The sequence below is a fragment of the Spinacia oleracea genome, chromosome 2 (assembly GCF_020520425.1).
Source record: "Spinacia oleracea cultivar Varoflay chromosome 2, BTI_SOV_V1, whole genome shotgun sequence".
NCBI classification, from domain to species: Eukaryota; Viridiplantae; Streptophyta; class Magnoliopsida; order Caryophyllales; family Amaranthaceae; genus Spinacia; species Spinacia oleracea.
In genome coordinates this window covers 8,345,348-8,356,778 of record NC_079488.1, presented here as the reverse complement: position 1 = coordinate 8,356,778, position 11,431 = coordinate 8,345,348, and the positions used below count along the sequence as shown (strand labels likewise).

The following is an 11,431-nucleotide window of genomic DNA, read 5'->3' as shown; positions in this document are numbered from 1 at the left end:
AACGTGCTAACACTTACTTAGACTTAAATATTTTGTTTAAATCACTCCCGTCAATAAATAAATATTTAATACCAATTGACTGTTGGTTCAGTGGTGATTGAGGCTGAACTTGGTAGGGAGGACCTGTGTTCGATCCCCCGCAACAACAATTGGGAGGGGAATGGAACCTATCCACTCAGAACTCGCCCCGAATCCGGATTAGCCCTAAGGGTGAACCGGATGGTACACCAAAAAAAATAAATAAATAAATATTTAATGATCTTTTCCTAAAAATATTCGAATATTGTGGTCTGCAGTCTGAATACTTTATACATGTTTGATTCCTCTATCAATAATAGCCTGAACTCTTAACTGTCAATTATTTAAAGAGAAAATCAAAGCTTGTATTTCCCACCCCCACCCCCACCCCCACCCCCAAACAGAAAGAAGATCCATAACAATTCATCCAAACTAGTCATCCCTGTTTTTTTTCCTGTTTCTGTTTCTGTTTCTGTTCCCCACCTCAACAAAATCAGTTATAAATGGCCACTTTTAATACTTTGTTTGCAGCACTACAAAACAAGGAACTGAGAGAGCTATGCTCAATTTTTGGGTATGTGTCCCGACTTGAGGAGTTGTGGCACTCAGTCACCTCCATCAAAGCCATCCTCCTTGATGCAGAGTTTAAGCACCAGGAACTGAGTCAACTCACTAATCAAGAAGGCATTGTTGACGACTGGGTTGACAAGCTCAAAGATGCTGTTTATGATGCAGATGATTTGTTCGACGAGTTCACCACCATTGCACAACAACTCAAAGGAATGCCTGGTGGTAAGATCTCCAAAAAGGTACGACGTTACTTCTCCCTTAAGAACCAACTGGTCTCTGCTTTAAATATGTCTCGAGAGATTAAGAAGCTTAGGGAGGTATTAGAATCTGGGAATAGTATTGACATGTATGAACATGTGAACAGAAGAGAGGAAGAAACATGTTCATTTGTATATGAAAAGAGTATCATTGGGAGAGAGGCAGACAAGGAGATTATTGTAGGTACGTTACTGTCAAACAACATTTCTTTTGTCACTATTGTGGGAATGGGAGGGTTGCCCAAATTGTCTATAACGATGATAGGATTAAAGAGGTATTTGGATTCTGGATGAGTTGGGTCAATGTATCTGATGGGTTTGGGTTTGGGTTTGGGTTTGGACTGAAAGAATTCCTTGAGAAGCCGAACATAGGTCGTAGTCCTGTACAAAGGAAAAGGCACTTGCTTGTTCTAGATGATGTACGGAGTCATGACTGTAAAATATGGGCAGAGTTGAGGGAGTTCTTGAGACTATGTCAAAAGGGAAGTAAGGTGTTGGTAACTAGTCGCTCCTTGGAGATTGCAAACGTAATAGGAGACGGTATCATCCATAAGTTACAAGGTTTATCAGAAGAGAATTCTTGGGATTTGTTTAAGAGAATAGCATTTAAACAAGGGCAAGAGCAAGAGCAAGAAGATCCTGATCTTGTTGATATAGGCAAAGAGATTATAAATAAATGTGTTAATGCTCCTCTCTTTATAAGGGTTATAGGTGGCTTATTGTATGGTCAGGATAAAAGAAAGTGGATATGGTTAAAAAATATTGATTTGGGAGAAATAAGGCAAGATGATGAAAATAGCGTAATGTCAAAAACATTGATTTTTAGCTATAATCAACTTACTCCTGAGTTAAAGAGTTGTTTTAGCTTTTGCTCACTTTTCCCTAAAGGTTATGTCATGAAAAGGGATTTAGTAGTTAATCTATGGTTGTCACTAGGTTATCTTGTTCCATGTCATCAAGGTCAAATTAAAAGCATGGAAGATGTTGGTGAAGAACATTTCAAAATTCTCTTGCAAAGATGCTTTTTCCATGACGTACAACTTGACGAATGTGGTGAAGTCATTTCATTCAAAATGCATGATCTCATACATGACCTTGCTCTAGAGGTTGCAGGAAAGGAGTCCTTAATATTGACATCTAATATTACAGACCATTTCGGATGGACAATTCGTCATCTGTCAACAACAACAAATGCATTTTCCTCCAATAACTTGTTCAGTCCAAGTTATAGCCCGAGTGTTGTTACATTGCGCACCTTTTTACAATTGTATAAAAACTCTGCTGGTGATGTGGGTGCAATAATTTCGAATTGTAGACGTTTAAGGGTATTTGACTTGCATGATTTGGCCATTGAAACTTTACCAAATACACTAGGTAAGCTCTTACATTTGAGGTATCTTGATCTCTCTTTCAACGAAAATATGGAGATGCTCCCTTCTTCAGTTACCAAGCTTCATAATCTATATATATTGAAACTAAATTATTGTCGGAAGCTAAAACAGTTACCAGAGGATATGAGCAAACTAGTAAATCTTAGGATGCTGGATTTGGATGGATGTTACAGTTTGACTCATATGCCAGCAGGGATGGGTAATTTGAAATTTCTTCACACGCTGACAAAGTTTGTTATGGGAGGGGATGATTCAAACCGAGGTAAAAAAGGCGAGCTCATAGACTTGAAAGATCTAGTAAATCTCAAAGGTGATCTTTGCATTGAAGTGGGAGAATTTTCATACAACAATAATAGGCCAATTGTTACAGAAAGATCAGCCTGTAATAATATATTAAAGAATACCCATTTGAAGGCTTTAGAAATAAGTTGTTGTGGTGGTTTCTCTGATCAAAGTGATGTTCATGAGACATTGTTGGAGGGATTGCACCCTAACCACAACCTTAGCAAGATTTTTATAGAGGGATATGAAGGGGTAAAATTGCCAAGTTGGATGGCGAATTCTCTTCCATGGCTTGTAAGTATCAAGTTGTCATATTTATACGAGCTGCGTCATCTTCCATCACTAAGCCAACTTTGTCATCTGAAATATCTTGAACTTTTGAAACTCCCCAAGGTCGAGTACATGGACAGTATTGCTGCACCTGATTCTGGTTCAACATCAAGGGCTACGACATTCTTCCCGTCTCTTGAGAAGCTGACTCTTTTCAGGATGCAGCAGTTGAAGGGGTGGTGGAGAGGGTTAAGATGGGCGGAGATGGAAACAGGTGGTGGTGGTGGTGGTTGTTTGGTCAATGACAGTGGTGGTGTCGTGGTGGAACAAGATGTGATCCATCTCTTGTCATTTCCTCGTCTCCACGAATTAATAATTGGACGTTGCAAGAGAATGACATACTTTCCTCCATGTCCACATGTAAAAGATCTTCAACTTTATGGTGTCAATGATGCACTCACTTTTTGTATGAAGGGAGGCGTACACTTACATCCAAGTCAAGTCACAAAAGATTCCAGTTTATGTTTAGAGTATCTCAACATAGACAATCCAAGGATATTTAACTCTCTTTTTGAGGATTTTGTTGGAGGAGCTGTTGATATCCACATAGAACATTTTGTTCAAGTAGAAATTATGGGGACAGTCTCTAAGGGTTTTGAAATGTGTGAATCTTCAATTCGAGACTTAACTTTGAATTCATGCAAGGAGTTGAAGACTCTATCAGGAAGTGGAATAGAGCATCTATTCAACCTACAATCCCTCTCAATTGAGAATTGTGATAACTTGGATTTAGGTCAACTGGATTGTTTGGGGGCGCGACATATTACTCTTGAAAACCTGTCTTCCTTGATATTAGATGGTCTTGGAAAGCTTGAAACTCTCCCATGGAGGTTTATTCACTTGTCTTCCCTTGAATCTCTTGAAATTAGATACTGTTACAACTTGAAGGAACTTGGAGAATGTGTTGGCTACATAACAACTCTCCGATCCCTCCAAATTGTAGGGTGCCCTAACTTGAAGGCTCTTCCTGAATGGATCAAGTCTCTAACAGGTCTGAAATCAATGCATATTGGTGAATGTTGTAGCCTGAAATCACTACCAGAAGCAATGCGTCATCTCACCTCCTTAACTATACTGGAAATAACACAAGCTAGCAATGACCTCAAGAAAAGATGCCACCAAATAGATGGGGAGGACTGGCCCAAACTTCGCCATATCCCTAATGTTTACATTAGCTAAGGGCTATTGTTTATGATACTCCGTCCGTCTCATTTTACTTGCCCTATTTGACCAAATTTTGTGAGAGCTTTTTGGTCGAAATAGGGCAAGTAAAATGATACCTACGGAGTATGTCTGTTGAAGTATGCTTCATTTTTACTAAGGCTTTGGCCTTCTTAGAATGCCGCTATGTGCGGATGTGCTGATTGCTCAGACTAGAAGCTATGGGCTATCATTTATGATACTCCTTCCGTCTCATTTTACTTGTCGCAATTGACCAGATTTTGTGAGAGCTTTTTAGTCAAAATGGGGCATGTAAAATGAGACTGAGGGAGTATGTTTGTTGAAGTATGCTTCATTTTTACTAAGGCTTTGACCGTCTTAGAATGCCGCTATGCGCGGATGTGCTGATTGCTCAGACTACTGATCGGCTTGCTGATTATGTTCCAACTCTGCAGCTAGCCAAGGCGATATCTATGTACCCACTGAAAAATAAAACCAGATGACCTTCTTTTGTGTTTTGTGTGTGTATATATGTCCAATGTAATTCATCACTTCAGCAAATGATGTGGAGGCGATTAGCAACCCTTCGTTCTTACTGATGCTATGTAATCACAGGTGACAAAATTATTATTATAGCAGATCATAACTCATATGCAGACTGTTTGGAGAAATTCCCAGTTCATCTTAGTGATTGAAAACATTTTCCAATAGAATGGCAATTTCGTAAATATTTTGCTTGATAACGGTAGGTGGTATAAGGGTGTTGATTGTATACTACTTACTACGTATGGCTTATCGTTTTATAATTGTTAATGTATTACTGGACAAACTAGAAGCTAAGGGCTATCATTTATGATGCTCCGTCCTTCTCATTTTACTTGCCCCATTTGATCAGATTTTGTGAGAGCTTTTTAGTCAAAATGGGACAAGTAAAATGAGACTGAGGGAGTATGTATGTTTGTTGAAGTAGATCACAACTCATCATATGCAGACTATTTGTTGTTTCTATATAATGTCTGGTTTAGATTTGAACTAGATTAGATCCCGTGCACGCACGGATTTTGATAATTTTTTCCACAAAATATTAACTGATTATCTTCCAAACTATTGCATAGTTATAACATTTTTAACATATACTCGTTTAAATTTATTCATTTAATGTGCATATTTAAAATGCTAATATGGTAATTTTATCAAAATATTGAGTTATATATTTTCCATTATTAATACAACGATTTGACTAAAATGTTACAAATGTAGAATAATTATTATTACGTCGTATCTATTATTGCCATAATTTATAAACTAAATTTTGTTTCCATACATAAATAGTTTATAAATAAAGGTAGAGAATAAAATAAAGGATATTTTGATATTTACCACCTTTTAAATTTCATGTTTTTGTATTTACCACCTTATAAAATGTTATTTCATATTTACCACCTTAATCTTATGAAATATTTTAAATTCACCACCTCTTAGCAGTTTTCATCAAATTTTCGGCCCATGTGAACCTTGTTTAACTAACTTCTTCAATTGAAAACCCACTAAAAGATGAGAAAAGTTAAAGAAGTTGGTTAAGTGGAGTTCACATGGATGAAAAATCTGATGAAATTCGTTAAAAGGTGGTGAATACGAAACTTTTCATAAAATTAAGGTGGTAAATATGAAATAACATTTTATAAGGTGGTAAATACAAAAACATGAAACTTAAAAGGTGGTAAATATGAAAAATTCCTAAAATAAAATAGAAACACTTTTTTTGGGAAAGTGGTTTTTGGCGGGAAAAAATCGCACCAGGAATTGACACGTGTCATTCCTGGTGTCTCTTTTAATATATAGTAATAGATAATAGATGTTTTTGGTGAGGTTACTGGGCTATGAAGCTTATATATAAGCTCTTTCTATCATACATTAAAGAGTACGTAAAATACACTTCATTACACGATTATTCTACCTTTTGTTTTAGAATAAACTTCTGTAATTTCAAAGCCTGAGGCCCTGATGTATACTGCTTATGGGAAGTTCTTAAATAATGCCTTTGTTTTATTTTAGACCTGATCAAATAGCGGGCCGAGCCAGGCTTAGGCATAAAAAATCAGCCTATTATGTCGGGTCGGGCCAAAATTCGGGTCAAAAATTTGTGCCCAAACCCGCTATTTCGGGTCTAAAATACCGGGCTTTCTGGACGGGCCGAGTTCGGGCTGGCCTAGGTATAAAATATCAGCCCATTATGTCGGGCTGGGCCAAATTTCGGGCCAAAAATTTATGTCCAAACCCGCTATTTTCGGGCTTAAAATACCGGGCTTTTTGGGCCATTCGGGTCGGGTCAAATTTATAACTAAAAAGTGTAGTTTTGTGTTTCCCAAACCCGCCCAAAAAAATAAAATTTTCGGGCCTGACAGGAAAATTTTGCCCAAACCCGCAAAAATTTCGGTTGGGTCGACGGGCCGGGCATGTCTTGATCAGGTCTATTCTATTTCTAAAAGTGGAGTTTTCTTTCTCTCTGATGCTATGTAATCACAGCTGATGTGTTGGCGTACGTGCCCATAGATGGATGTAGTCGGGCTTCGGATCGTGGGCTGAATAGGCCTGAACCCACAAGCCAACTCTGTATCGAACTGGGCCGGAAATTTCAAGATAAGGCTCATGTCCACGGGCCCTCGTGTTTGGCCGGTTCGTCATGCCTAAGCTTAATTTTACCAAATTTAGTGTGATTTGTAGTGTTAGGTCGGATCGAATCGAGTTGTATCGTGACTTGTCGTGCTTTTTCCAAAAAGCAATTACAGCCCAGGCCGGCCCATGACCCACGACTAGTAACAAATTTTATTGGTGTTAATATCTTCATTGAACACAAACTCTAAATCCATAATGTAGTCTTGTAGAATACTCTAAATCCATAGTTCAGTCCTAATTGAATTCTTCGATCTTGAAATTATTTTTATTTTTACTTTAACTAGATTTTAGCCCGTGCGATGCACGGATTCTATTAAATTGTTATGTTTAAATAAAATTCCTGTGTATATACCACTTTTATATATCAGATTAGATTAGTTTTTAATTTTGCTTTGAATTTCATTTTAGATTTTATTTATTTATTATAAGAGTGTTTGTTTTTGGATGAAATTGTATATGCGTAATATTAATAATCAATTAATAAAAAATATCTACGTGACACTAATCATTTCTTTACGTGGCACTCGACTTTTTTAATTTAAAATTAATTTTGAAATCTTATTTTTCATTGGCCGAAACCATTAGTTTTTTCTACGTGACGCTCTAATATTGGATTAATGTTTGATTTTAAATTGAATTTTATTTATTTTATTTTAGATTATTGTTTTATTTTGGATGAATTTTATTTTAAATTTATTTTTTAATTATTAGAGTGTTTGATTTTAGACGGAGTTGTATATATTAGTAATTAATTTTAATTAATTAAAATATCTACGTGGCGCCTAATTAATTATCTACCTGGAAATCGATTAGTTTTTAATTATTAGAGTGTTTGATTTTCGATGGAGTTGTATATATTAGTAATTAATCAATTAAAATATCTACGTGACACCTATTAATTATCTACGTGTCACTTGATTTTTTGAATTCAAAAAGAAATTAGAAATCTTATTTTTCATTGGCCGAAACCATTAGTAATCCTAGGTGACGCTCTAATCTTTCAGCAAATATGCCTCCTTTATATATGTATATTAGATTTTCGGCAGAGTGATACTTTTGAGAGCACACAGCCACACACCAACAAAAAGCAGCTCCGATGCAATGATTTTTTTCCGAGCAACGGAAATATCATGTACAAATGTTGGGGGTATTCTAGATCGATATTGTCGAATTTCAGGTCAACAACTTAATCTTGCAAAATCTTTTATCAAGTTTAGTCCTAATACCTCTCTTTCACATCAGCAAATTTACAAGTCAATTTTAAAGATGCCAAAAGTGGCTCAGTTTGGACAGCATTTGGGTGTACATGTTGATTGTATGGTTTCAAAACGTCTTCATTTCAATTACTTGATAGATAAGGTTGCTGACTTAATCACCTCATGGAATGGGGTGTTGTTATCTGAACCACAGAAGTTAGTTCTGATCAATACTGTCATCGTGGCAACGGTGTCTCATGTTCTGATGAGCTTGGAAATCCCAATATCAATTTCAAATAAAATTGATTCTATGATTGAGATCTTTTTCTGGGCTAAACAAGGAAATAAAGGAATGCACTGGGTTCGCAGGGATACTTTACATTTGCCTCGTGGGATGGGAGGTTTAGGTATTCGTAAATTATCCACACTTAATTCTGCTTTTCTGATGAAACAAGTGTGGAGAATGCATCAAAATCCACAGTTACTAATTTCAAGAATGTATTCTTGCAAAAGGGATTTTGCCTTAGCTACGGGAAAACCAAATTGTCTTCTTGGTCGTACCTCGTGGGGAATGCGTGGCCTTCGTAGAGCTGAGAATGTTTTACTTCGAGGTTGTTCTTGGAAGGTGGGAAATGGGGAAATTATCAAAGCAGGAAGAGATAAGTGGGTCAATGGAAGGGTGCCTATTTTTGCTTCTCATATTCGTCTTACAGATGCAAAATCTTGGAAGGTAAGTCATTTTATTAAGTCAAGTCATCGAAGCTGGGATGCGGGACTTGTTAGAAACAGCTTTGATAATTTGGATGCAAATGATATTTTGTCTCTGGAGCTTCCAGCAGGATCAGCAGTGGATCAGTTATATTGGACTAAATACAAAACTGGATACTTCACAACGAAATCTGGTTACGCTTTTTTACGAGAGGCTGAAATTAACAATAATTCTCACACTGGTCTTGGTCAAAATAGGTTTGTTCCTTTTTTCAAGTAACTTTGGGCTCTAAAAATCCTGCCAAAGTGGAAGTTGTTTATCTGAAAAATTATGCATGACGGTCTTCCAGTTAAAAAAGGCTTGGGTCGAAGAGGTATAACTTTAAATACTTCTTGCGATTTATGCATAGATGTTTGTGAGGACGCACAACACATTTTCCGACTATGTAAATTGGCTCAAGATGTATGGAGGAGTAGTATGCTAGGCATATTCTCAAACTTTAATGAGAATCTGGAAATTCAAGATTGGATTCTTAAATATATCCAGCTTTTTATTAGCTTGGATGGAAAGGGAAGTGACCGCATAGTTACTTTCATTGCAATTATGTGGGGTTTATGGATTACTCGAAATGCAAGAGTTTTTAGATCAGATGAGGGTGATATACAGGCTTGTCAATTACAATTCAAGATAGCTAGAGAGCAACATCAGGCCTTTATTGGGAAAGTTAATGAAGATTTGGGTTTTCTTCATCCACCAGAATACTCGCCTGTTTATCCACCAGGTTTTGATTTTGCAAATATAGGCTTCGAAATTCCGGCTATGTTTGGTATGGTGATATATATTGATGGATCATGGAATAAGACTACGTTAAGAGCGGGAATGGGTTGGGTTCTTCAACAACCAAGAATTGCAGCGTCAGAAATCGTTGGGGGTTGTGCCTATGGTTTAGGACAATCAGCATTACATGTTGAAGCAATGGCTTGTTTACGTGCACTTCAATGGGCAAAAAACTCTTCCCTGGCTAATATAGTTGTGTATACTGACTCAACTATCTTGGTCTCGCTTTTGCAGAGACATGTCATTCCGGATGTTAGTATTAAATGGACAGTGCAGTCCATTTTTGAATTAGGTAAGACTTTTAGGAGTTGTGTGATCAACAAGGTCCAACGAGATCAAGTTCATTCGGCGCATGTTCTGGCAACAACAGCAGCAAAGGATGGGCTACAGTTCGTTAATCTTTTTGATGTTAGGTCTATGTTTAGTTAGTTTTTCTTTTCTTGTATCTTTTTCCTATGTCAAAAAAAAAAAAAAAACAAAAAAAAACAAAAAGCAGCTCCCTCTCTCTCCTTCTTCTTCTTAATTAAGATAATCATAATACTTAAACTTGTAAATGACATACCTATAACGGTTATAGGTTCATAATATCAATGGTTCATTTGTTTGGTCGTTTGGCTAAGAACAACTAAAATTGACTATTTGGCTAATTTGTTCTCCATATAATAAACTCAAACTGTTTGGGCCCATATGCATGGCCAGCCCAACTCGGTATAATAAGACGAAAATACCCTTGAGTCTTGGGAACTAAGGAGGACAGCTGTTTAGTTAGAAGTAGACATATTTACGTAATTACCCTCGTATGATCATATAAATACTCTGCTGTAATCATTAATAAGATCTATCTAATCATTACCTAATAAAGCAAATCAGTCACTCTCTCTCTCTAGCTCTTCTCACTTAACAACAACTTATCTCATTTTAATACGAAGGTTCCTCGGATACATTCGGGGACTATCTAAAAACGGAAACACAGGTGGTTGGATATAAGGAAATCACGGTCAAATACGTCGTCGGTTAAGTTAATTCCCAAGTTATTATATTCACAGTTTCTCCGGCAGAAACAGTTTGGCGCCGTCTGTGGGGAACGCTTAACAAAAAGCCATGGTGAACACCAGACGTGCTCGACGACCGTCACCCATTCGACATCCCTCGCCTACCCAGTCACCCTCTCAAGGAAGGTCCTCGGCCTCCAGACATGTGGACGATCGGTCGCGTCATGGTCCAGTGCTGTCTTCTCGACACGATCACGTGCTCGAGTCGATCCATGCCAGTGACCCGCAACCTCACGGAGAAGTCGAGGGACCTTTGCCCGTCACACAGGAAGACTTAAGGAGACTGGCTGAACAGTTCAACGACACTTTAGAGTGTAGCCTCAGGGCCGCCGTGTTGAACCTCTGGGATGGCAATGAAGGCCCATCTCGACCTAGGGGGCAACCAAGAAGCACACTCTCTACAAGAGGCCCTCCTCGGGCAGAAAGAGACCATGAACCACTACTGAACCTTCCTCGACACCCAGGGGAACATCGGGCTTCGAGAAGCCTCCCCCCGCCACCCCAGAGGCATGGCCGAAGCGATGCTCGAAATGTGATTGTCCGACGAAGACTCAGGAGAGGTGAGCTCGACGCCCGCGAAATCATCAACTCTCGAAGAACCGAGGGGAGACAGGGAGATGCCGAGGGGATTTCTGCTCGCTCTCAACATGAGAGTTCGAGAAGATCCCTTGATCACCCTCGACATTCCCTCACCCCAGTGGAAGCTCCAAGATCTCGGCACGGGTCCTCTCGAGAACGAGATCAAGAAGAAAACTCAATCACATCTGGAAGAGGGGCTGATAGACACACCCGAACAGAGAGAGAGCCTCCTCGGACTGGGAGACGAGAGCCAACTCCCCCTCGAGACGAGGTGCAGCTCGGCAACCTCAGCTTCCTAAGTCCTTTTAGCAGACAGATCATTGAAGCACCGACCCCGAACAAAGTCAAGGTGCCTTCCATCGACCCATATGAT

The 11,431-nt window shown here is 38.4% G+C and overlaps 1 protein-coding gene across 1 annotated transcript in view; it reads left to right on the top strand.

The window, feature by feature from the left end:
- The first annotated feature begins 407 nt into the window (after positions 1–407).
- Positions 408–11,431, top strand: part of LOC110805704 (disease resistance protein RGA2) — a 48,334-nt gene continuing 37,310 nt past the window's right edge. The window contains exon 1 of the mRNA XM_022011331.2: positions 408–827. Coding sequence (XP_021867023.1) covers positions 522–827 — 306 coding nt within the window. The 5' untranslated portion in view covers positions 408–521. The remainder of the gene's footprint in view (positions 828–11,431) is intronic.